Source organism: Podarcis gaigeae, assembly GCF_964106915.1.
Source record: "Podarcis gaigeae genome assembly, chromosome: Z".
Taxonomy (NCBI): domain Eukaryota; kingdom Metazoa; phylum Chordata; class Lepidosauria; order Squamata; family Lacertidae; genus Podarcis; species Podarcis gaigeae.
In genome coordinates this window covers 8526953-8554064 of record NC_139691.1, presented here as the reverse complement: position 1 = coordinate 8554064, position 27112 = coordinate 8526953, and the positions used below count along the sequence as shown (strand labels likewise).

The window sequence follows — 27112 nt, the reverse complement described above, 5'->3', positions numbered from 1 at the left end:
TCCTCCCCTTTGAGTTCTACCAGGATAACACTATGAAGCTGAAAGCCAGGGTCAACCCTTGTCTGGTTGTAAAGAAGGAGGCAGGCAACGGCAGGCTGGCTAAGGGCAGATTGATGTTGATGCCCTGTTTGTCCTAGTGGACCAGCCTCCACTGTTCTTTGCATAATAGCCACCAAATGTTCCATAGTCCCTTCAAGAGGGACTGAATTTGGCACATCTCAAATGACAGGCCCTCAGTATACATATACCTTTATTTAGAACAATTAAAGTCATTTTTCATCTTCTGTCCTGAACAAAGAATACCTCCAGTTTTCACCAGTGTACTTGAAGGCTCCAAAAACATTGTTTTCAGGAAAGTCAGCTACATCCACATAGCTGAATTCATTGACCTGTACTCCTATTGTATTCCCCTTCTTCAATTCTGCCAGTAAAGTTACGAAGAGGTCTTGTCTTTTGTCTCTGAAAGTTTTCTGAGAGCTGCACAAAGTGAGCAAAGTTGACCTGGCCACAGATGTGTTCACAAGAATCTCCAACTTTATGGTGATCTCCGCACCTTTGCACTCGGCAATGTAAAAGTGCAAATGACAATAGATGAAGTACATTCCAGGTGTTTGGATCACCAGCCTTCCATGGTTGTAGTGAATGTTGTACAGGATGCCCTCATTAATCCATCGCAGTTCTGACTGGTTGATTGGCCTAAGCACTAAAGAAAGGAGAGGATGAGATATAAGCATTCATCATTTAAAATGGGTGGGAAGCCAATTTCAGCCAGACCGTCACATTATCTTCTGGGACAACCATGTCAGAGGTGGGTGGGGCCAGGGACAAAAGTGAGAGGCCCGGCAAATGCAGTTTATGCCTTTGTACTTTGTACTGTTTTCTACATGTACTCACATACTCCTCTCTATCCTCCATCTAAGCAAGCAAGAAACATTACCACAGCTCAAGGACATATTCCACTGGGGGGGGGGGCACTCAATGAAGCAGAGCCAGTGGGGGAGGGAGTGTGCTTGGGGGAGAGAGTGTGGTGTGGAGAGTCCCAAGGGCCAGATAACTTAGAGGGTAACATTTGGTTCCAGCGTTTCCCACCCATGATTTATCCAATCCATGCTGTAATACAAGAGGCCTCATCTAGAATGGCATTCTGTCAGCTCTTGAAGAGACACCTGTTTAGAGAAACATCCCCCTGAACTTGAGCTTCCTGTTATAATTGTTTTAATTGCTTTACTAAAAAAGTTTTAAATTGCTATGTCTTTCAACCATATTGTAACTTGTTTTATTGCACATTTTAATCATGGATGTTTTTGAATGCTTTAATGAAATTGTTTTATTGTGGATTTTAATTCTGTGTGCATATTACAATTGATTATATACTTGTAAACTGCCTATAAGCTATTTTTGCCAGTAAGCAGTACAGTGGTACCTCGGGTTACAGACGCTTCAGGTTACAGACGCTTCAGGTTACAGACTCCGCTAACCCAAAAATAGTACCTCAGGTCATAGCTCTCAACCTTCCCTTATTTTGTGGGAAATTCCCTTATTCCAGCGCCGTTTCCCGCTGCTATCGCGGATTGTTAGATATCCGGTAGACTGTCCCCGGGAGAGGTGAGGCTGCTGATCCCTTATTTTCAAATCTGAAAGTTGACAGCTATGCCTCGGGTTAAGAACTTTATCTCAGGATGAGAACAGAAATTGTGCGGCGGCAGCAGGAGGCCCCATTAGCTAAAGTGGTGCCTCAGGTTAAATTTCAGGTTAAGAACGGACCTCCTGAACAAATTAACTTCTTAACCCAAGGTACCACTGTATAGCTATTAATCACAATAATACAAAAGGATAGCAATTAAATGTATTGGCGTAGAGACTAATTTAATGAATGCAAAAACTAGGTATGGATCTTATATGTAAACAGTTAATTATATATCTCTTGGTGGTCACTTGATTAATAATTGCTTAGGGCTGGAAAGATGTCTCATCTTATACTTTAGACTGGCTCAAGAAAATTATATCCAATGCTCGGCTTCCGGTTTGGATCGCTAGCAGTGTGGGAGTGCGGAGAAACCTCTCCGTCCTGCATGGGGTCTTTGAGGGGCAACGCACAGGCACTGCGACCCCAAAATCTCAAGGGGGTCCCCCTCGAGGGAAGCGCAGCCAGCAGCGTCTGAGTGGTCCAGAAACTCCTTCGGGTTTTTTCTATTTTTGGAGAAGACCCGGGAGCGACGGGATCGAGGGACGCATTCCGGTAAGCTCTGCGAACCCCATGCGGAAATGCCTCCAATAACCCACTGAAAAAGGCGACAAACCTCTGCAATTCTAACACCTGATGCCCTTGGTGTTGTGTGATAAATGAAGGGACTGAAAATTGAGATATAAAACCAGGGAGCGAAGGATGTCAGTAGATTAAATTAAAAGAGCCTGACCTGCTCTTTCGGATCTAAGATGGCGCTGAGACCAAAATCGCAAGAGTGAAACAAAGAGATCGTTACTCACCCGCTGTAGCAACGGAGAGTGAAAGTCCCCGTCAGCAGCGCGGCGGGGCAGAGAAATAAAATTGGAAGAAAGTAACCAAGTAAAAAAGAACCCTTAGAGACTTTGTATCACTTTTGGGTGAGCGAAAAAGAACTAGAGGAGGATTTAAAGGGTTCTAGCCAGAAGCGGAAGATTAACAGGGGGAGAGGAAAGAACGGAACAAAGAGGAAAGCATAAAGTATAGTTGGAGCTGAAGAAACTAACGCCCTCCCCCCCTCTTCGGATCGGACGGCGATTTAATTTCGAGCCTCCCTTTCTGACCTTTCTGGTCTCTCCAGATTCGGCTTTTTTGCCTACTTCTTATTAAAAACGGAAGGAGCCTTTGTATAAGATCCGTGTGCAAATGGCCCGCTAGTACCTACCTCCTCTTGGTAACAACCCAGTTGGACTTTGTATACCCTCGCCGGCTTTATAGAGGATTCATTTAGATGTTTGGGTGAAACCCGCGGTTGTAACACCGCCAGGATCTGATTTAGTTAGGAGTGGAAACCTCACAGAGTGGAAACCTCACAGAGACTTCGCCCTCGTTTTTTTCCTCTTTCTGTTGGATGTTGGATGAACAATAGACATGATTCGAAAGCCCCAGTAGAGAAGTGCAAAGCTAGGAAGCTGGAACTTGGTCCAGATTCCCTCTCTCCTTTGTGGATTGTTACTTGTGGACTATTTGTGGACTATTTTTGGTTAACAGAGAGAACTTGGGAAATCATTTTTTGCTTTTTGACTCTCATCCCCTTTGGAACTGCATTTTTCTTTTTTTCTTTTTTCTTTTCTTTTTTGTTCCCCTCCTGCTCTCCCTTGTTTTTAGCCCTTTCTTTTGTCTTCCCCTACCCTACCCTCCCTTTCCTCTGTCTTCCCCTACCCTACCCTCCCTCTGCCCCGCCTCCTCCCTGTCTTACTCCGAACAGGAATAGCAGCCAGAAAGGCCTCTGAACAAAGTTTCCATTACGCGGAAGTGGATTAGGCCAAGTAAGTGGCTGAAGAATAACTAAAGGAAGGAGAAATAAACTTTTATAATTTAGAAAACTGGATAAATAGAACAACATAACAAAACTTGGTAACTGAACAACATATAGTTTTACATCTAATCTCTATAGTTTCCCACTTAATTTGTATAAATTTGTCGTCTACCCCCCGACCCTTTCCCTCCACTTGCTCCTGTGTTTTTCATCCTTTACCCCTCTGGCCTCTCTCCTTCAAAGACAGTATCCTCAATATTTCTTGAATATCTAAGTGTAATAACTTCTCAAGGTGGGGACAGTACACTCTTATATTGTGTAAATGGTCAATAAGTTGTGATTTCGCCTGCTTAGCGGAATTTAGACGAGAAATAGAAGAGACTGTAATAAGGGAGTGCAAAATATTGGACTCCAAACAAAGCAGTCTCATTCTGACTTAACAGGATAGACCAACCACGGTGTCTCAATCCGGTTTAAAGATAGACTAACAAATTATTTGTTGAAATAATTAAGATCACATAAGATTGTGCGCCCTCTAGGGGAGAGTCTTAAGAAGTTAAATCAAGTTTTGTTTAGATTTAAAGAAAGAGGGAGATGGCGGGCAAGGACGGGAAGAAGTCAGTGGGAACACCACTAGAGAGGAGAACTTCACGACAGGAGGAAATTAGAGATTTAGATGTATTATGGATGAAAATAAAAGAAGAATTTAAACCGAACGAAATCCACATAGAGAAAAAATTAGGAGAGATGCAGGAATTGATCGATAAAAAAATAGAGGGTGTGGTAGGAGAATTGTCAAATAAGATAAAAGACTTAACGACCCGAACAAAGTCCCTAGAAGACTCAAATAAAAAAATACAAAGAGAGATGAGAGATCAGAGAAAGGAAGCTGAGAAAACAAAGGAGAACTTTGGAGAATTAAGTAAGACCCAGGACCAAGTCTTGGACAATTTAGCACTGATGGAAATGAAACAAAAACAGCTAAATCTAAAATTTAGAGGAGTAGGGGAAGAAATTAACGAAGATATTAAAGGAAAAATGATCAGAGAACTGGCGAAGTGGTTAACTTTGAAAGAAGAAGAAGTTGCCCAAACAATAGAAAACGCCTTCAGAATAAAAATAAGACCCAAACAAAACAAATTGAAAAAAGTTCCAGGAGACTGCTTGGTGATTTTTAAATCGATAGAGATGAGAAACATAATTTTGAGAGAGAGCTACCAGAAAAAACTAGTAATCGATGGAAAACCAATCATTATCTTCAAAGAAATACCGATTAGGCTTCTGCGCAAGAGAGAAGGCTACAAACAATTAGTTAACATTCTAAAAAAAAATGGAATACAACATAGATGGGAATTCCCAGAAGGGATTTCCTTTTTCTATAAAGAAAAAAGATTTAAGATTACAGAAAGTCAGGAAGTCAGTAAATTTCTACGTAGATATGAGAGAGACCTTGGGAGGATGGAGGATAGAGGTGGGGGGAGAGGTGGGACGAGGGAGGAAAGGGGTGGTGTGGGATCAGGGGAGGGGGGGGTGAGAAGGGACCGGAGGGAGGGGATGAAGGGGAGGGGGAGGGGGATGTGATAGGGGAGGAAGAAGGAGGTGAGGAAGAAGAAGAAACAGAAAGCGAAACTACCCGAATTTAAATCGGTAAAACCCAAACTAGTAGACTACTGACTTATTACTAGACAAAAGCAATAATGAATCTTAAAATTTTAACATGGAATGTAAATGGCTTGAATGACAAAACCAAAAGGAATAAAGATGTAAATGTTTTGAAAAAGAAAAAATTAGATGTAATCTGTATGCAAGAGACTCATGTAGCCAAGAAGCACAAACACGTCTTGTTAAGTAAGAACCTAGGAACAGAATTTATAAGCTCTACGGCAGAGAAAAAAAAAGGAGTAGTAACATATGTTAATGAAAAATGGGAACCTAAACTGATTTACAAAGACGAAGAAGGAAGGATACTGGGAGTACAAATTAGCTTTCAGGGGGAAAAAATCAATGTTGTAAATATATATGCCCCAAACTCAAATAGGCCAGAGTTTTTTAAGAAACTGGAACAAGTTTTAATAAAATTAGGAAACAACAGGACGATATTATTGGGAGACTTCAATGCAGTGTCAATACCAGAAATTGACAGACAAACAGAAAAGAAAAAACGAAACCAAGGAAAATTACCAAAATCATTCCAAGACTTGGAAGAGAATATGGACCTAATAGATATTTGGAGATATAAGCACCCAACAGAAAAGCAGTTCACGTTTTTTTCAGAGGTACACAAAAGTTGGGGCAGAATAGATCAAATATGGACCTCGAGGGAACTTACACTAAGAGCCACCAAATGTGAAATCCAACCGAGAACCCTCTCCGATCATAATTCAATAACATTGGAAATAAGAGGGGTAATGCAGGGAGGTTTCAGATGGAGGCTAAACGAATATTTATTAGACAATGAGGAGGTTATTGAAAAAGCCAAAACCACCTTAAAAGAGTATTTTGATTTGAATCTTAACATAGGAATAAATTCAGAAGTAGTATGGGATGCCAGTAAGGCGGTCATAAGAGGTTTCTTCATCCAACAAAACAGTTATAAAAAGAAAATAAGACAGCAAAAAAAGGAAGAAATTCTCAGACAACTTAGGGAGTCTGAGAAAAAATTAACAGATAACCCGAAAGATGAACAAAGCATACAAACAATAAAGATACTACAAACACAATACTCGATGCTAACGAGCCAAGAAATTGAATGGAAAATCAAGCTAATGAGGCAGAGATATTTTGAGTCAGCAAATAAAACCGGGAAATTATTAGCCTGGCAACTCAGGAAAAGACAAAAACAAAATGTGATAAACAAAATAAAAGTAGGGGAGGAACTGATAGAAGACCCAAAAAAGATACAGGAAAATTTTCTCAAATTTTATGAGAAGTTATACAAAAAAGGAGAAGAAGACCTAATCCAGATAGAAGAGTATCTCAAGAACTGTGAAGGAAAGATTGTAACAGAAGAAGAAAGGTCCCAATTAAACAGACCCATAAGAATAGAAGAGATTCAGGATGCGATTAAAAAAATGAAGTTAGGGAAGGCACCGGGACCGGATGGCTTATCGGCGAAATACTATAAAGTTTTGGGAAATCAATTGGCACCAGCGCTTTGTAAGGCCATGAACAATATCCTGAGAGGGGGAAAAATACCTGAGTCTTGGAGGGAGGCATTTATAACGTTAATTCCAAAACCAGACACAGACAAACTGAACATTAAAAATTACAGGCCAATATCTTTATTAAATAATGATTATAAAATATATGCAGACATCATGGCTAATAGATTGAAAAAGTGTCTAACAAATTTAATCCACAAAGATCAGGCGGGTTTCCTCCCGAACAGGTATTTGAAAGATAATGTGAGACATGTTATTAATATAATTGAATACTTGGAGATCAATAATGAGATACCAGCGGCACTGATCTTCATAGACGCCGAAAAGGCATTCGATAATGTCTCTTGGGCGTTTTTAATAAAATCTATGGAAAAGGCAGGGATAGAGGGAGAATTCCTGAAAGGAATTCAGGCAATATATTCAACCCAATTTGCCAAACTGGTAATAAATAACAATCTCACAAATACATTTAAAATAGAGAAGGGAACAAGGCAGGGGTGCCCTCTCTCCCCGCTCTTATTCATCATGGTGTTAGAAGTACTGGCGAGTAAATTAAGATCGATACCAGAAATACAAGGAATAAAAATAGGATCGAAGGAGTATAAGTTAAGAGCCTATGCGGACGACCTGATGCTATCTCTGGAAGAGCCGCAAGGAAGTATCGGCAAAGCGCTGGAGACTTTGGAAGAATACGGTAAACTTTCAGGCTTTAAACTGAATAAACTAAAGACAAAGATGTTAATAAAGAACTTAGGAAAGGTAGAAAAAGAAAAATTAGAGAGAAAATATGGAATAATGGTAGCTAAAAAAATAAAATATCTAGGAATATGGCTCACATCAAAAAACATAAACTTAATTGAAGACAATTACTCGACAACATGGAAAGAAATCAAAAAAGATATGGATGTCTGGAACAGAGTCAATCTCTCATGGATGGGTAGGATGGAGGCAATAAAGATGAATGTCCTCCCAAAAATGCTGTTCTTATTCCAAAACATTCCGGGAATTAGGGGGCCTAAATTGTTCAAAGATTGGCAGAAAACCCTCTCAAAATTCATATGGCAGGGAAGGAGGCCAAGGATTAGATTTAAATTACTTACGGATCGAAAGGAGAGAGGAGGATTTGCAGTCCCTAATTTAAGATTATATTATGAGGCCGCCTGCCTATGTTGGGTGAAGGATTGGATAACCTTGGAAGATACCGACTTATTGGATTTGGAAGGGGTAGACAACAGGTTTGGCTGGCACGCCTACCTGTGGTCAAATAAGGAGAAAGCGCACAAAGGATTTTCAAACCATATTATCAGGGGTCCATTGTACGAAGTTTGGGAAAAAAACAAAAAACTGCTAGAATGGAGAACTCCTTGGTGGCTGTCCCCAACAAATATCTTAACAATTAAAAAAATAAATATGGAGGAGCAAAAATTGACATATGAAGATTTATTAATAAGATCGGAAGACAGCTGGAAACTAAAACCATATGAGGAGCTGAAGGGGAAGTTGAAAAATTGGCTACAGTATCATCAAATCAATGCAATATGGACAGAAGACAAAAAAATTGGAATGAATGACAAGAAATCAAAATTTCAGATAGAAATAATTGAAAGCAAATCTAAGTTACTATCCAAAATGTACAACATACTATTAGAATGGGATACAAAAGATGAAGAGATTAAGGAAGTTATGGTGAAGTGGGCCATAGACCTGGGACATAATATAGAATATGAAAAATGGGCAAAACTGTGGAATGAGGGTATAAAATTCACGGTGAGTGTGGCAATCATAGAAAACTTAGAGAAGATGATACATAGATGGTATATAACACCAGAGAAACTAAACAAGATGTATAAGACTGGAAATAAGGCCTGCTGGAAATGCAAAACAAAAGAAGGCAACTTTATACATATGTGGTGGACATGTGAGGAAATAAAAAAAATTTGGGATACGATATATAATGAGTTAAAAAAAATATTTAGATACACGTTCCCTAAAAAACCAGAGGCCTTCTTATTAGGTATTATTGGGGAGGAAATTAGGAAGGAAGATAAAATCTTATTTCAATATTCAACAGCAGCGGCCAGAATGTTAATTGCCCAAAACTGGAAAAGTACAAATATACCAACGGTGAGGGAGTGGCAAACGAAACTATACGACTTTGTCGAATTGGCAAAAATGACGCAGAGAATCAGAAACCAAAAGAATACAAAGTTGAATAATGATTGGACTAAATTCATGGCATATATAGAAGGCAATTATAGAAACCTACCAACTACAGCAGGTATATTATAAAACTTCCGATGTATAAACTAATAACCAATATCAGCTGAAAAAACGGAATCTTTAAAACTAGGAGTCCGAAATCAGGAGGGAAGGAAGTCAGATAGTGAATGTTATGTATTAGTTTAATTTTTATTCATTCCTTTTTTTTTGACCTGCCCCCCCTTTTTTTCTCTTTTGTGTTGGTGCATTTTTGTTTTTTCATTTAATGTCTATGTGCTATTTTCTTTTTTTGTGTATGTGATGAATGAAACTTAATAAAAAGAATTAAAAAAGAAAAAGAAAATTATATCCAATGCTCAGGGAAATTGACCTGTTGACTTTATGTGGTTAGGGATAACACTGATCTTTCTGATTTCACTTCTATTTGAGGGTTAATGATTAGTTATGTGGGGCTGCCTCTGAAGATGGTTCAGAAGCTTCAGCTGGTGCAGAATTTGACAGCCAGGCTGCTCACTGGGACAAGACGGTTTGAGCATATTATTACACTGATCCTGGCCTGACTGCACTGGCTGCCAATTAGCGTATGGGCCCAGTCCAAAGTGCTGGTTTTGACCTATAAAGCCTTAAATGGCTCAGGACCACAATACAGTGGTGCCTCGCAAGACGAAAATAATCCGTTCCGTGAGTCTCTTCGTCTAGCGGTTTTTTCGTCTTGCGAAGCAACCCTATTAGCGGATTAGCGGATTAGCGCTATTAGCGGCTTAGCGGCTATTAAAGGCTTAGTGTCTTAGCGGCTAAAAGGCTATTAGCGGCTTAGCGGCTTAGAAAAAAGGGGGGAAGCGAAAAAAATTGCAAGACTCGCAAGACGTTTTCGTCTTGCGAAGCAAGCCCATAGGGAAATTCGTCTTGCGAAGTGGATCGAAAAACGGAAAACCCTTTCGTCTAGCGGGTTTTTCGTCTTGCGAGGCATTCGTCTTGCGGGGTACCACTGTACCTCAAGGCCTGCCTCTCCCCATTTAACTGTCATGGTCTCTGCATTCATCCTCTGAGGCCCTTTTTTTGTGTGCCTCCTCCATGTGAGGTCCGGAGGGTGGCAACACAAGAACTCCCTGCTTGTGGAATGCTCTCCACAGGGAGACACCTTCATTAGATATTTTTAGATGCCAGGCAAAAATATTCGTCTTCTGCCTTCAGCTGATTAATATTCCATAGCCTTTTAAATGTATCTGTGAGAAGGGGGGGTAAAGTGTAGGTGAGTTCCCACGAGGTAAGACATAGTGATAACATCAAGAACCTTTACTGAACTACGTAACTGGGAAACAGAGCCAAAGCAACTACTTATATACATTTCTGAAAGCCTGGGTCACTCCACTCCCAACGAGATTGGCTGTCTACACTTCCAAACTGGAAATCATGACTCAGAGTTCAAGGGCCAATGGCAGAGGCAAAAATCCTGAAATGTTCTGTGATTGGACAACATGTATCGAATCAGAACACAGGAGCTCAGATTCCTAGGCCAGACTCCAGACTCAACCTCAGGCAAACACAGACCACTGAATACATAACACCGGGGTTATTGTTTTGCTGATTTGTTTTAATTATTTACTTGTGTTTTTATCCAGTATTTTATTCTGTGAACTGCACTGAGATCTTATGATGAAGGGTGGTATATAAATCTAATGAACAATAAATAATAATAAAAACTATACGACAACACAATTACACGGGAGTAATTTACAAACAGGCAATATCCTTTTCTTTTCTTTTCTTGTTCAATGTAAATCCCATTTATTACTTTTACACCCCATTTATAACTTTATAACTATATTCGTTCTATTTACTCCTGATGTGTTACTATTTGAGTTTTGGATTTTATCATCAAAAGCTCCTTGTACTGAATTCATATAATTTTTTGTTTGTCTTTTTCCATTTGTACTGTCTGCTTTACTGTTTAATAAAATAATAATAATCCATCAATAATTTTATTTAGAAAAAGCTGGGTACCAGGGTTGGTGCCAGGATTTTGGGGGACCTAGGGCAAGCTGTCACCAGTGGGTCACACTACCCAGTGTTTACATCACCTCTGCATCACTGACCACCCATTGGCTTTCCTTCTGTCCCTACTCTGACCACCTCCCAGAGTAAAAGTCAAGGACTCTGGCAGTGAACTGCTCCTTCTTCTCCCACTGCTCATTTCCTCAGAAATAATAGGTATTCAATAGTGATAAGAAGATGCAGTTGGGCCAGATGGCTCCAGATATTGCACATGTACCTCCTGCTGGGGCATGCTCCTTGCCATGAGCTCAATAATGTTGACCCTGCCCAATAGGATTTTCACTTTTTCACTTCTTTGTTCTTCTGTGGCTTTGCTTTATCCTCAGTTCCTGTCCTGAATTCTTGTTTAAAATTGAGAGTGTCTTTAAAAATTTTTTTTTTATAATGTGCTCTAAAACTTTCCATTCATTTGTCCGCCCCCCTTGCTACCAATGCTCATTAATAAGAAACTGCAAAACCTAACAGCCAAATCTGATTGTATGATGAAATGCAACATACTTCTGTTTGTGTGGCATTGTGTGGATTCTGTTTGTGTTGCATTTTACTAATGGGAACACACACATTTCTGCCCATGCAAAAAAAGTTAATACAACCTTATGTTACCCTTAAGTAGGCAATAGTGTACCACCTTCTCAAAAGGTTGTCATTGGATCTGGGAATATTAGATAAGGTATCTTCAGCTTTCTCAGGCCCAGGACCACTTTTCTTATATATTTGCATTGCACTGGTGCTCCTATTGCAACCCACATTGGATCAGGCCATGACCCAGTAGTGGGTCCTGAGTCCTGACCCAGACACAGATCTAGATTCATTTCAAGCAAACTTCAGACTCAGGTGGGATGAACAAGCCTTTTAGTTTCAGCTTCTCTCAGAAACTATCACTGTCAAATTCACTAATGTTGTGTTGTTGTTGTTGTTGTTGTTGTTGTTGTTGTTGTTGTTTTATTTTATTTTATTTTTTGCAATTGCACCAAGAAGCACAAATAGATGTTGGTATATATTCAAAGAACCAGGTACTGAAAAGTCTTGAAGCAGGGTAGAGATTGAGAACCTGTAACCCTCCAGATGTAGTTTAACTATAACTCCCATCATCCTTGGCCATTGGACATAGTGGCAGAGGCTGATGGGAGTCCAATAGCAGCTGGAGGGCTAAAGGTTCCCCATCCCTGAATTAGTAACTCCAGCAAACGGGGTTTGGTGCCTGACCTTCTGCTACATAACCATCAGAAACAGGTATGTTAGGATCTGTGAATTAAGCACCCACTTCTGAGCTTGAATCTAGTCAGGAGTGTCAATGTGAACACACCACCAAGTCAATGTGGACACAGCAGGCCATATACAGCAGAAGTAGAGAACTTCTGGCTCTCCATATGTTGTTGGGCTCCAACTGTCAACAGCCTCAATGGACATGTCCAGTGGCCAGGGATCTTAGTCCAGCAGCATTTGGAGGTTGACAGGTTCCTCACCCCTGATATAATAAAGCCTTCAGTTGTGTTCAACCAAGTCATACTCAAAGTGTAGACCCACTGAAATGAATGGGCATGGCTATCTGAAGCCTATTCATTTCAGTGGGTCTGTTCTGAGTAGAATTCAGTTGACTTCATTCAGTTGAATTCATATCCAAAATCTTCTCAATTGCAACCTGTTTTAGAATTTAGTCAAGGAAACATGCTAGGAGCAAAATCTGTAAATAATTGACTCAAGACAAAGCATGTTCCTCCTGAAGATGTAATCCCAGAGGAACTTCTTTGTGTATCAGAAACTTCAGTTACATCAGTAACTGTGTATGACTATTGCATAGGACTGAGTCAAATCCTGTCATGCAGCACATCTGCAGGTGGTGGCACACACTTCTGCAGTCCCAGCAGCAGCATAGGAGAAAGCTGAAGGAAATTACTCATCAAATAGTTTCTAGTTTTGGCTCCTCATTTGACCTTCCTGCTCTTAAGTCTGGTTCAGTTTCGCCCTTATGGCTGCTTTCAGCTGAGCTCTGAGAATGCAAGTGGATGTGGATTGAGGTCATCCAGTTGATGCAACCATTTGTTGCATGACCAGCTGATGACATTGTGGTGAGATAGAAGCTCATCAATCAAAAGGCTTTCAAGGCAATCTGAAACCTCCCACTGTGCCAAACTAATCAGCAGATTACTTTGCCTCACCCAGAGCAGAAGAGCAGAAGGCCCTTCATCAGGGCTAGATTAACTATTAAGCAAAGTAAGCAGTGTTTAAGGCATCAAGGGAAGGGGGGCACCACAAACATTTTCCATTGCCAGATTTTTAACATTAATTGGCAGAAATTGCTCAGGTGACCTTTCATTTTCTTGGTTGAAGTATATTAAAAACCACAAAAGAACAACCAACAACTATGCAACAAGGCAAGCTGGGTGCTTTATCTCTACTAAATATAGAAGCAGATGTTGTTCTAGGAAATGATATATAATGAGCTGGCGGGGGGGATGTTCAATATAACTTTTTTTAAGAAACCAGAAGCTTTTCTTTTAGGAATACTTGGTGACCCTTGGGGTGTTCCTTCCAACTCTACAATTATATAATTCTACTATTATTATTATTAGTTAAGCGTGTTAGATGCCTACTATAAAAAATTGTCTCAAGGTGACAAGAAGATAGTTGTTGGAAATCCTGCAGTAGATTGGCCTAATGAGGACTCTTGGTTTCTCCCTATGACCCATGAAGCCTTTTAAGCCAAGTCACATGCACCTGTCATCAGTTTAGTGCAAATTTCTGCAACAGACACATTTGCCAACAACATAATTCTTTACTTCATGTGCTGTGGTGTTGAAGTTAGAGTGTTGGACTAGGACCTGGGAGACCAGGTTTCAAATCCCCACTTGGCAATGAAGCTCACTGGGTCGTCATCTCTTAGCCTACCTCACAGGGCTCTTGTGGGGGTTAAATGAGGAGGGTAAGAACCATGTATGCCACCTTGAGCTCCATGGGGGGGGGAGGGGTGGGGGAAATGCAACACACAGAAGCACAAAAGCGCCTGATTGTTGAGCTTGGTGACATCTGGAGATGGTGTGGGTGTTTTGTTCCTCTGTAACCAATTCCTTCCCTCTCTACAACACTCCCAAAGGTTAATTAGACTTCAATAAGAAAGATGTGTTGAACAATAAAGTTCTTATTATATGGTTCTGTAATGTACTGAGTTGAATAGGATCCAAAATCCAGCAGCCTGATTGGTCCACAGGAGCCACCCAATCCAGCTCCAGGTGGAAGTGAATCCGTGATCTGATTGGCTTACAGGAGAATTAGCCAATCACATGCGGGCCATTGTATAAATAATGTACTGTATATAAAGCTGATACTTTGAGGGGACTTCCATTCCCTCCTCACCACTATGAGCTGAATAAAGAGCATGAAATCCACTCTCGACTCTGAGTATATTTCACTGGCGACGAGGATGGGAGCTAAGCTCAACACATGTAAGGTATCTGAATTCTACTTTGGTGGAGGAGAATAATTCAGGAAAGTCTGAGCAGTGTTCACAAGCCTACTGCTCATTTACATTTAACCATTGCTTGTTTAAGACATGCTTACTGTGACATGTACACTAGGCCAATATGCAGGGGAAGTGTGTCCCTTTTCTCCATCTGAGGCTCAGCAAGAAAAGGCCACCCTGCCCCTGCCCCTGCCCCCTGGCCATAATGTAGCCTTCCTTACCTGGGTAGTGTAGTGGTGACCACAAAGCAGTTGGGGCAGGTTCCACATGAGATCTTGCAAGATGTCAATGAAATCTCACAAGATTTCACTGGAAGCACCCCTGCTTCTCTGTCACTGCCAGAGGTAGCAGGGCAGGCAAGGTGTTTACAGGGACATCACCTCTTGGGCTTCTATCACTGGTGACAGCTGCCTCAGCCTGCCTCATGGGTAGGCCTGCCTGCCAATATGTGTAGGCTGGTATGGAGATAAGCTACAAATTTCCTGATTGGTTTTTTTTATATGTGATACAAGGTGTAGGGCAGGCAAAGACAGTGAGTGAGGCAGTCACCTCAGGCAGCATGCTGGGAACAGCTGGGAGGGGCAGCAGGTCTGGGGCCCCAAGAGCACATCTCTCACTGCCTCCTGTGCTTGTTGCTTGCTGTCACCACCACCTCACTTCCTGCTTCACTCCTACCCACTGTTTGCTACTCTCTGGCCGCCTTTTTTCTCCCCTGCTTCCTTCAGCAATCAGAGGCTCCCCTGGACTGCCTCTGGTTGCCTCAGGTGAAGGAGGTGGCAGTGGTGGGGGAAGGGTGCCCCATTTTCTTCTTTGCCTCAAGCAACAACACATCATGGGCTGGCCCTGGCCAAAGATGCCATAAGGCCAAATGAGTGTTTGTGGTGTTGGGGGCTTCTTTTCTTCCCACCCCTAATCTGGATTGAGTCTCAATCCCAGCTATGCCTGGGAAATTCTGGATAATAATAATAATAATAATAATAATAATATTTCTACCCCGCCCATCAGGCTGAGTTCCCCCAGCCACTCTGAGCGGCTTCCAATCGAGTGTTAAAAACAATACAGCATTAAATATTAAAAACTTCCCTAAACAGGGCTGCCTCCAGATGTCTTTTAAAGATAAGATAGCTGCTTATTTCCTTCCCATTTAAAGGGAGGGTGTTCCACAGGGCAGGCGCCACCACGAGAAGGCCCTCTGCCTGGTTCCCTGTAACCTCACTTCTTGCAATGAGGGCACCACCAGAAGGCCCTTGGTGCTGGATCTCAGTGTCTGGGTTGAACGATGTGGGTGGAGATGCTCCTTCAGGTATACAGGATTGAGGCCGTTTAGGATGTATGGCAGCCCTGAAATGTATCCCCATCCCTGCCATGTATCCCCATCCCTGCCATAAAGTACAAAAACTTTATGGCAGGGATGGGGAACCTTTGGTCTTCTGGATGTCATTGGAGTACAACTCCCATCAGCCCCCAAAGGGCATTGTTAAGAGCCAAGAATGACAAGGCCAATATCTTGTTAGGACCAACACTTCCCCATTCTTGCTCTATGGAAACACGAGCAAGGAAAATTATCCCAGTTGTAACCACCAGATCCTTATTTCTGGTTGCCTGCTGCAGCCAGGACAGGAGCAGAATGTATGGAGATTTGTTTTCCTTCTATTGTCACCATGGCTGGCACAGTTTGAGCCTAATTTTGTAGGGAATGAGAGGGACTGAATCCTTGTCATACCCAGCCCTCACCTGATAGCAGACATGGAGTCCTTAGAGCAGGGCTTCAGTCCTCCAGATGTTGCTGAACTACAACTCCCGTCAGCCCCAGCAAACATGGCCAATAACTAGGGATGATGGGAGTTGTAGTTCAGCAACACCTTCCTTAGAGGATAAACCAGGTGCCCCAAGGACCCTGAGGAGCAGACAGGTTTCCTTGGAGCCAGGACTGAGGGGCCCTCTGGGAGAGACCTGCTAAAGAACCCTTGGAACTGTCAGAGGAAGTGCAGTTATCACAACTCCAGACATGCAGAACACCAGCACCAAAAAGTCTGCTAAGACAGATGACATGACATGTGGCTGCAGACCCAGTCATCATGTGGCATGTGAGTAGTGTGGGATGTAATCCACTGGTACAGTCAAATGCAACAATCCTTATTCCCCTAGAGTGGGCACAGGCAGGGGGACATCCAGTCAGTGTAACTTCCTATTCCACTGGTCTGGAGTTTCCTCCCCCTGCATGTGATCTGGGAGATGGGCATGGCTCTGGCTGACTCCATAAAAGGAGTCATACACCCATTTTGTCAGTCTTGAAGTTGTCTTGTTCCAGTGTTGTCTTGTTCTCTTTTTTTGCTATCATGCTGCTCTCCTCCAGCCATTTTGTTGTCTTAATCTAATTTTGCTGTCTGCTGGCTCTCAGCCAGCAGCACACGAGTTCAGTCTCCATATGAGACAAACTCACTGCTTCTTTGTGTAACTATTAAGTAAAGCCTTCCTTTCAGGGATCAAATCGTGAACTGAAATGTGAGTAAACTTTTTGTTACTTTACTCAGAAAGACTCTTGTGTCTTTATTCTTTTAAGAGGGATCAAAAGAGACACCAGGAAATAATCTTAACTAAGAGATTCAAGCAAATTCACAAACTAGCTTCCAGCTACATTGAGGGGAATTTGCTCTGCTACATCACTCACTAGCGTGAGTGAAGGAAGGATACTACTTAATCATTATATCCTTTCCTACAATCCTTAACATTCCCACAAGTAGAAGTAGACCAGGTCTCCTTGTGTGTAAGCGGTCCCTGAAATGCATTTATTATCAGCAGCTGTGGCTAGGGTTTGTTCTAAGAAGTCAGAAGGGGAGCCTTCCATTTTCTGGTGACAACAAAAGTCTCTGTTTCCTTCTTCCCAAGTCTATCTTGCTACGCTGTACCTTGTTGGAATTCTTTGTGATATTGACCTTGAACTGGCCTTATCTCTGGATCATGTTTTTGACCTCGGCTGATAATCTGTGCTTGACCTTGGTTTAGACTGCACTGCATTACCAACCATGACTTTGCAAGTGAGTGTGCCCACTTACTGTCTCCTAGGATTGGGACCTTAGCTGCTGAAGGCACCGGCTGGAGCACGACAAAACACGAAGGCCCAGATAGGGGACTCACTCTAGGTGAATAGCAAAAGGAGCATAGGAAGCTGGCTTATTCTGAGTCAGACTATTGGTCCATCTAGCAGAGGACCGCCTACACTGACTGGCAATCCTATGGATCCATACAACATGTACACAATGGAGAGTCATGGGGTAGATAAGAGCACTTGTGGAACTCAAAGAATATAAGGCATACAGAATGAGGCTTTTATGGTGGGAGAGGGCGACCTCTCATACTTTGATTTATAGACTATTCTCACTGACCTTGAAGATATGCAGCTGCTTTCTCAGATGCCATTGTCTGCAGACCTTTCAAAGCCTCTGCTGATATTTCCCATGGCACTGAAAAGACAAGAAGAAAACAAACAAAACCCTTGTTACTACCAGGGCCTTGCGGAGCCAGGCAGAGGCCCGGGCCAGATAATATGCCCCTCCCTTTTTTTTTTACCCTGGGGATAACTGAAGTCTTATAAATAAGTAAGTATATAAATAATTTTGTTAATATGCTTACTGAGGCCCCCTTTGGAATCAAAGGGTCCCCCCTCCATCTGGGCCTGGTTACTACTGCTCTTTCTTTAAACAAAAATGATGCTCCTAGTTGACTTAGCATCCCCAGTAAGGGCCACAGAAAAGTGCCAAAGTTGTGGGATTCAAATTGCTGTTTTTTGGAATTATTATCTGAGCTCCAGGAAGCAGCTGTGGGAGAAAAGTAGGGGTTTTTTTATTTTAAAAAAACACATTTCATTATTAATGCATTGAATCAGATCATGTGAGTTTATCGGCGGGATAATGAACTTTCAGTGTGCTTAATTCACCAAGAATCACCTAGACACACCATCTCAAATTAGAAGCAGTGATTCAGCTTTTTGAGTTCCATCACCAAGGAAGAATTTCACGACTTAAGAAAATTACTGTATTGGCTTGGCAAGGATCAGAGCCAGATGCTGAGGCTTGATTGGTGTCATTAATTCTGACTTTACACTAGATGGATGCAGGATTCTTAGAAACAGGTTGTGTGCATCTAACACATTTCTCATATGTGATAGAACAGAGCCTTCTACTGGCTTTTGGTGGAAATTTCATGCCTGAACTCAGCTGGGACAACAAATATGTTATTAATGCTTCTCTAGGTTCTTTCACTTGACTAAACATGTTTTTCAGTTATTGCCTGGCTTTCTGAATGGTTTATGTATCACAACACTTGACAAACAGCATTGTAACTACAAGATCTAAGCAAAGACTTCTACGGGTACAAGGAATAGAATGGAGGTAGCCTACATGGTGCTCTCCAGATGTTTTTTTGGACTCAAAGTCACATCAGCTGTAGTCAGCAGGGCTGATGGAAGTTGGAACCTAGCAACCTCTAGAGCACTGGTGAGGAATCCCCTACCAGCAGACCTAAGTAGGTGAGACACAGGTTCCAATTTAGCCCATCAGTGTGAGATGTGGAACACATTCTATGGCTGTGTCCACATTCAGAGTCCACCTTGGATCCAGGCTCCAAATTGATTTGGGGGCCTGTTTTAAAGTTGTCAGAAGGGTGGTAACAGGGGAAGAAGAAAAACTGCATTCAATCCTTCTGGGTACTGCCTTGCCAACATGTTCCCTGGGGAAATTGCACTAGTCAAGGAGCCCGTGCAGAAAGCAGGAGTTAATGTTCTGCTCATTGGCTGCTTGTTGTTTCACCACTTGTGCTCCTTGCAAGGAAGGGTTGGTGAAGGATGCTGTGCAGAGATTGCCTGCCCTGTCTTTTGACAGCACCGGATTGCTCTAGGTGAGTCAATTTGGCATGGGACAACCCAATCCAGCCAAAGCTGATTTTGTTCAGAATTTGGGTTTCATCAGAATCGGGGCATAGCCCTAGTACAGTGATGGTGAACCTTTTAGAGGCCGAGTGCCCAAACTGCAACCCAAAACCCACTTATTTATTGCAAAGTGCCAATGGGGCAATTTAACCTGTATATCCCAGTTTTTGATTAGCTTAGTTCGACATCTGGTAACCTTAGCATAACAGGATTTAACCCCTTCACTTATCAGCCGATGAATGGGACTTAAATCCTGCTCAGTTTGGTAGGGTTCCACATCAAATCAGGAAGGGATTTGTATCAGAATCCTTTGCTAAAACTGAGAGGAGAAGGGTAAGCTTCCTTTTAGCAACACCTTGCAAGGTGCTTTCCAAAGTACATTGCAGCTGGCATTGTATCATGTCTTCAGATGACTGACAACTGGGAGGTCCCTCAAGGCTGATCCTGATAAGGATCTGACCTGTTGAACCAAGAAGATTGTCTACCCTAGGACTAAATGGATGGGCTATCTTTCTGGATCAGTAGAAAATACCATAGATTTCAATATTCAGTCAAGGGTAAATGAATGAAACATAGCATTGACTGCACAAAAGCAGAGCTTTGCCTCTCTAGGATGATTGATACTGTGACACTTCCTCCTTGCTCACAACATAGGCTACACTATGTCACTGAATACAAGCATGATACCCCTTCAATTATCTATCCATGCATTAATCTCAATTAAATCCTAGTGGGCTGTTTCCAATTCGGCCCTTGATGATTGATAGCTGAGTAATGTGTGTGTGTACACATAAAGTCACATTTGAGTACCTCTAGGTATTTAGCTAATGGTATCCTGTTCTCTGCCAAAAGAAATGTGGGATGAAGATTTATTAGGTGGTTTTAATAGCTCTGAATCAACTCGGCAAGGCTGTTTGGCCTTGAGAGTCTTGTAGATAATCTGCTCAATTTTAGACATGAGCTTCCTTTATCTTGCCAACAAAATACCCTTGCATTAAGATTGGATACTTTGCTCTTTTAATGGATATACCTGTATTGACTACTCGTGAACTCATTAACCCCCAACCATCTTATATTCTAATTCTATGGAGGCAAAATGGAAAAAGCCAGATGAACTGGACTAGGAGAACTACCATTCTTGTTGCCCTGTCTACTATGCCCATGTACTAGCACTGGTGTAATGTATTGGTTAGTATGTTGGCCTTGGGAAACCAAGGTTCAAATCCTCACTCGGCCATGAAGCTCACTGCGTGACTTTGGGCCAGTCACAGTCCCTCAGTCTAATCCACCTCACAGGGCTGTTGCAAGGATAAAACCTGGGGGGCGGGGGGAAGCCAGGATTGCTGCCTTGATAAAAGTTGGGACAGAAATGCTGATAATAGGAAGAAAAAGGAGAATGAGTGTCCAAAACAGTTCACCATTCCCTATGTGCTTCTTGTATACATGTGGTGAAGTTGCAAATGGAAGTTTCATATTTGGTGGTGGTGGGGGAGCAAAGTATTTCTCCCTGCAAACGGTCCCACTGCTGCTACTCTTCTCTCTTTCACTTCTTTGCAGTCATTGTTCACACACATGCACATTCATGAGTAAGCTACTCCTCCCGAGAAGAACAAATCCCCAGGCAACCTGGATGGCCTGCAGGTGTGCTCAGAGTGGGGTTCTGAAGACTCAGGGTTAAAACATAAAGTCACAGGCACAGGAGTGTTGGGACAACAGCTCTGTACCATTTCCCCAATGTGTGGATACCTGTTAGTTCATTCAAGCCTTAAATTCAGTTCTCCACATTTCCTCGTCAGTTTATGAGTTAGTAGTAGTTCTTTTATTTTTAAAGTCCTCATCAGGATTTTAGTGCAAATTTCTCAGTTTAAGACTTGCCAAGGTTAGTGGATGACCAACTCTCCATCTCTTACTGAACACTTTTTGTTTCTCTTTACATTTTACACCTCTCTTGTGGGGAGTGTGGCACATGCTACAAAGGAAGGAATCAATCTGATCAAATGATATCAGCATGTAGAACAGGGGAGCTTCAGGCTTGGGTGCATGGGAGAAAATGTGGTCCACTAGGCTTCTCTATCTGGTCCTTGGTTTCTCTCTCTAGGCCAAACAGACCCTCCTGAACCACAACCCTCACTAGTTCTGCTTTGCAACCTTCTGGAGTGCTTTTGCCTGTCATGGAACTCTGTTGATGCCTCTTGCTTTCCTGGATGGAAAATAGACGGGGCAATATGAGTGTTAGTGTAGAAACCAGGTCAATGTACAAAGGCAGAACTTTGCACTTGTTGCTCTGATCACTTTTGCCTCTGACCTCCACCCATCAATGGCATGTGGCCCTCAGGAGGATGATCAGAATGGAATGTATCCCTCATTCTGGAAAATGTCCCCCACAGTGATGTAGAATAGGTCCATCTTTGCCCAACCAATGAAGATTGTGCAATGCAGCTGACAAAGGCAAGGCGAAAATTATAGGATACACATCCGGCATACAGAAACCTCTGTTTTCTAGCACTGAAACCACTTCATCCTGTCACTGGTACTAGTTCAAGTAGGCACCATGGGTGAATAGCTCTTGTTTCTAAGAAACTGGTCAGTTGCCTACCTTGGATGAGGTTGCTTTCTCCTTTAAGGAGCAGGTTCGCAGTTTGGGGTGCTTATGGATCCAGCTGTGTCACTGGAGGCTCAGGTAGCCACAGTGTCTGGAAGTACCTTTTACCAAGTGCTGCTGTTTTGACAGCAACAGCCGTTCCTGGACTGGGGAAGCCTTGCCATAATAGTTCATGCACCGATTACTTCAAAACTGGATTACTGCAATGTGTTCCATGTGGGACTTCCCTCACATTTGATCTGGAAGCTGCAGTTAGTGCAAAATGCTGCAGGACAATCACTGACAGGAGTGAGGCATGTAACACCTGTGCTTTACACTGGTTACTGATTTGCTACTAGGTCAAGTATATAAAGCGCTTAGCAACTTGGGACCTGTTTACATTGTTTTGCGTGACTCGGCAAACCCACCTGGCAGGTGTGACTGTGCCTGCTTTAAGTGGCCCCCCCTCCACCACCAAGGAATTATCAGCCCAAGCAACAACTGGCTCAAATCCAACATTTTCAGGCCATCCATGCCAAAAATATTCACTTGTAATTTATCTCATTCATATCATCTTACCACATTTCTCTCTACCTTGGTGTCCATCATACTCAGCCGTAGATCCCTTCAAAGAGACAAAAAGTCAAGAGAAAGTTACATCTATGATGTCCTAGACTCCCCCCCCCCTGTTCCTTGCTTTCATTACCCTAGATTACATTTAAATGAACTTTAACTCATAATAGGCTTTATTTTAAATCACAGGTGGCTAAACTGCAGCCCATATGTTAAGATACAACATCCATCACCCCTAAGAAGCATCCCAGGCTTTGGGAAGGAGGCGCCAGGGGAACATTTAGGGGACTAGCCTAGTCTCCCTAGTCCACTGACCAATAGCATATTTTTCAAATAACATAATATTATTTTGGGAAATTGTGGTAATGAGTATCCAGTTGTTTCACTGATAAAATTGCAACTGTGCCCCATAAAACCTGGACCATTAGACAATGCCAATGTTTGTAAAGAAGTCAATGATGTTTTGAAACCCCACAATCTCAAAATGATATGGAGCATCCTTAGGTGTTGTGAGACACTAACAATGGGACATGAAGTTTCAGGAGTGGTAACATCCAGATTTGGATTATTGCAATGCACTCTGCATGGCACTGCCCTTGAAGATGACTCAGAAACTTCAGTTGGCCTAAAATGCAGCAGCCAGATTACTGGGTTGGGTTCCATTTAAATCTCACATAACTCCCTTTTGTTGCTAGTTCATTTCTGGGCCCATTTAAAGCTGCTTATCTTAGCATTTTAAGCCCTAGATGACACAGACCCCAAATACCTGAAAGACCACGTCCTTCTCTACAGGCCTCCCTGGGTATTAAAATCAACAGTCTTTATAGATCTTGGCCAGGGGTAGGCAGATGCGGTCCAATCACCTTCTCAATCCGGCCCAAGGACAGTCCAGGAATCAGCGTGTTTTTACATGAGTAGAATGTGTCCATTTATTTAAAATGCATCTCTGGGTTATTTGTGGGGCCTGCCTGGCGTTTTTACATGAGTAGAATGTGTCCTTTTATTTAAAATGCGTCTCTGAGTTATTTGTGGGGCACAGGAATTTGTTCTTTTTTCCCCTTTCAAAATATAGTTCAGCCCACCACATGGTCTGAGGGATGGTGGACCAGCCCATGGCTGAGAAAGGTTGCTGACCCCTGATCTTGGCAGTGCTTCCCCCCCCTAAACATTTTGTGAATCTTTGTACTTTTGTCCATTTACTGTATTTGTTTTCCCCAAGTATAAAATGGTGATTTTCTTGAGTAAAAATGAGAGTACCCCTAAACATTTTTTTAAAGAAAAAAAAAACTGGATCTTGGCAATTCCTTCACCCTAAGAAGCTTGGGAGAGAGTTATTCTCTATGGCAGGCTAGTGCCCTAAATATTCCCTCCCCATGGAGGGTGAATTTGGAATCTTCATTACAGTGGTATCTCTGGTTAAGAACTTAATTCGTTCCGGAGATCCGTTCTTAACCTGAAACCATTCTTAACCTGAGCTACCACTTTAGCTAATGGGGCCTCCTGCTGCCGCTGCGCCGTCAGCGCACGATTTCTGTTCTCATCCTGAGGTACTACTTCTAGGTTAGCGGAGTTGGTAACCCAAAGTGTGTTTGTAACCTGAGGTACCACTGTATATAAAGGTAAAGGGACCCCTGACCATTAGGTCCAGTCACGGACGACTCTGGGGTTGTGGCGCTCATCTCGCTTTATTGGCCGAAGGGCCAGTGTACAGCTTCCAGGTCATGTGGTCAGCATGACAAAGCCGCTTCTGGCGAACCACAGCAGCGCATGGAAACACCATTTACCTTCCTGCCGGAGCGGTACCTATTTACCGGTATCTACTTGCATTTTGGGGACGCAGGTGGCGCTGTGGGTTAAAGCCTCAGCGCCTAGGACTTGCCGATTGAAAGGTCGGCGGTTCGAATCCCTGCGGCGGGGTGTGCTCCCGCTGCTCGGTCCCAGCGCCTGCCAACCTAGCAGTTCGAAAGCACCTCCGGGTGCAAGTAGATAAATAGGGACCGCTTACCAGCGGGAAGGTAAACGGCGTTTCCGTGTGCGGCTCTGGCTCGCCAGAGCAGCGATGTCACGCTGGCCACGTGACCCGGAAGTGTCTCCGGACAGCGCTGGCCCCCGGCCTCTTGAGTGAGATGGGCACACAACCCCAGAGTCTGTCAAGACTGGCCCGTACGGGCAGGGGTACCTTTACCTTTACCTTTACCTACTTGCATTTTGACGTGCTTTTGAACTGCTAGGTTGGCAGGAGTTGGGACCGAACAATGGAGCTCACCCTGCTGCGGGATTTGAACCGCTGACCTTCTGATCGGCAAGTCCTAGGCTCTGTGGTTTAACCCATAGCACCACCCGTGTCCCTACTACTGTATATAGCTTTCAGTTAATGCTGAGGACAGACCTCTTTACCCTTGGTTTTGACATCTGGGATGTATATTTTTAGGATCCCTGTTATTTCTGTGATCTTACTTTGTTTTAAACTAGTTTTGACACTGTGTTAAAAAACCTTAGGGTGAAGGGTTAGTAAATAATACTCATAATGATTACATTTGAGTTCAGAATAAAAAGCAGCTGCTCCAGATATTGTTGAAGCTCTATTCCCATTCATATTGCCAGCTTTGGTTGGACAAAATAAAGCACAGATCGAAAGGGATTGTGAGATGCCCACCCACTCATGATACCAAATCCTCCCTTCCCTTTATGGAGGGGTTTCCCTTGCATTCATTTGAAGCACAAAGGGACAGGGGACAGGTGATCCCATTTTTCTAGGGATGGGTGGCAATCTTAATTCCAAAAGCCCCTGCTATCAAGACCATCATAGCTAATGATCAGGGATGCTCCAGACTCAGAAGCTTGGTCTTTTGGAAAAGGAACCTATGTACAAGCCTTTGCTTTATCTCACACACACACACACACACACACACACACACACACACACACACACCTGTAATTTTATACCCAGGTTAAAATTAATTAAATGGTCTTCACATAATGAATGCACTGTCAAAAGAGGTGGTGAAGACTGCTAACATAGGCCAGATCCACACCATACCAAGAGCATTTGATACACATTTAAATCACATGGCTTCCCTCAAAGAGGCTTTTAAAAAGGGATTAGACAAATCCATGGAGGAAGAGTCTATCAATGGCTATTGGCCATGATTAACACAGTGGAACTTCCATGTTTATCTGAATACCAGTTGCTGGAGGATGACAGCAAGAGAGACATGTTGCTATCACATCCTACTTATGGGCTTCCACAGCAAGATGCTGGTCTAGATGGGCCTTTGGTGTGCTATTCTGTGATGAATCTGCCAGTATAACTTTGGACTAACCTACCTCACAGGGGTGTTGTGAGGTTAAAATGAGGATGGGATAGAGGACACTTTGTATGCTGCTCTGATTTCTTTGGGTGAAAGGCATATAGCAATGTAATAAGCAGACATTTTTTGTTTTTAAAAAAGTAATTTTGCATCTGTTTTGTTGCAATACTTGAAATAATTACTTCAAAAATATAAAAAATAACAACAGTGCCCTCTCTTAGTAAAACAATAGCAGCAGCCACCCAAAACCTTCTTAAACTGTGAGTTCAACGAGTTCTTAACATACTGCAGAGGAAGTAAGCTGGCTCTCTGGGCATGGCCTCAATTTTGCCAGATGGAAAGTAATCTTGCCCTTCTTTTATCAAAACATAGCTCTGATCAGAAAGGTTAGTGTTTCCTCTTGGGTGCTGGTGCAGTTTTTTTCAATCCTGATATAGCTGGTCACTTACAAGCTTGAGGCTGCAACAACATCTGTCTTCCTTAGAAAATCAATTTGGTGGCATTATGCCAAAAATGTTATTCTAGGGAGTTGTAGTGATTGCTTGTCAGGAGTGTGGATCACTTCCTGAGGATGGCTGTCAAATGTCTTTGAGACCAATGAGATCAATGGTTGGTTTGAAGGAGGGGGAAAAGACCCCTCTTCTCACCTCTCATAATTTTGTTTGGGTGGTGTGCGGGAGCAAAAGATGCTGTCTTATAGTGAGTCAGAACATTGGTCCATCTAGTTCAATACTATCTAGAATGACTGGCAGTGGTTCTTTCCAGGCTCAGCCCACCTGGAGACACTAGGAATTGAAGTTGGATTCTTCTGCATGCAAAACAAATACCCTACCACTAGGGAAGGGGGACAACTTTAATTCAGTTTGCATTTAAAGTCAAATGGATAGGTTTGCACTTTCCAAAACAATTTGAGAACTGAAACACAGCCATACCTTAAAATGCGCACTTCTTTGAATTTTGTGATTCATTTCTCCAACCAAGCAATGTTTACAAAAATGCACATGCCAGGGGAAGGTGTGCATAAAGAATGAAAATGGTATACCAAACTGCATTATATGACGAGAAATTGCCAAACAAAATACTGAAGAATGTTTATGGTGATTATTATTTATTAGAATTGTGGAGAACCAAATTTAAGAAAAACCAGACTGAGAGCACCAAAATTACAGAGCTTTCCATCCTTAACTGCCAGTGAGCTATGGCCCTCTCAACCTTCCCTAGAAAGATACACACACAGCTTTCTACCTCTCTGTCATTCAGTCCATCCTGGGGAACTGAACCTATCTCCTGGGTCAGATACTTAACTCCCTCAAACCCCTGAGGGACAAGCTTGATAGGTGGC

At 42.5% G+C, this 27112-nt stretch overlaps 1 protein-coding gene across 1 annotated transcript in view; it reads right to left on the bottom strand.

Moving 5' to 3' along the window:
• Positions 1 to 237: 237 nt before the first annotated feature.
• The window catches only part of TNFSF8 (TNF superfamily member 8), a 34009-nt gene continuing 7134 nt past the window's right edge, over positions 238 to 27112 (bottom strand). Inside the window, exons 2-4 of the mRNA XM_083721901.1 lie at positions 22466 to 22511; positions 17765 to 17842; positions 238 to 703 (exon numbers count right to left, since the gene is read on the bottom strand). Coding sequence (XP_083578027.1) covers positions 270 to 703; positions 17765 to 17842; positions 22466 to 22511 — 558 coding nt within the window. The 3' untranslated portion in view covers positions 238 to 269. The remainder of the gene's footprint in view (positions 704 to 17764; positions 17843 to 22465; positions 22512 to 27112) is intronic.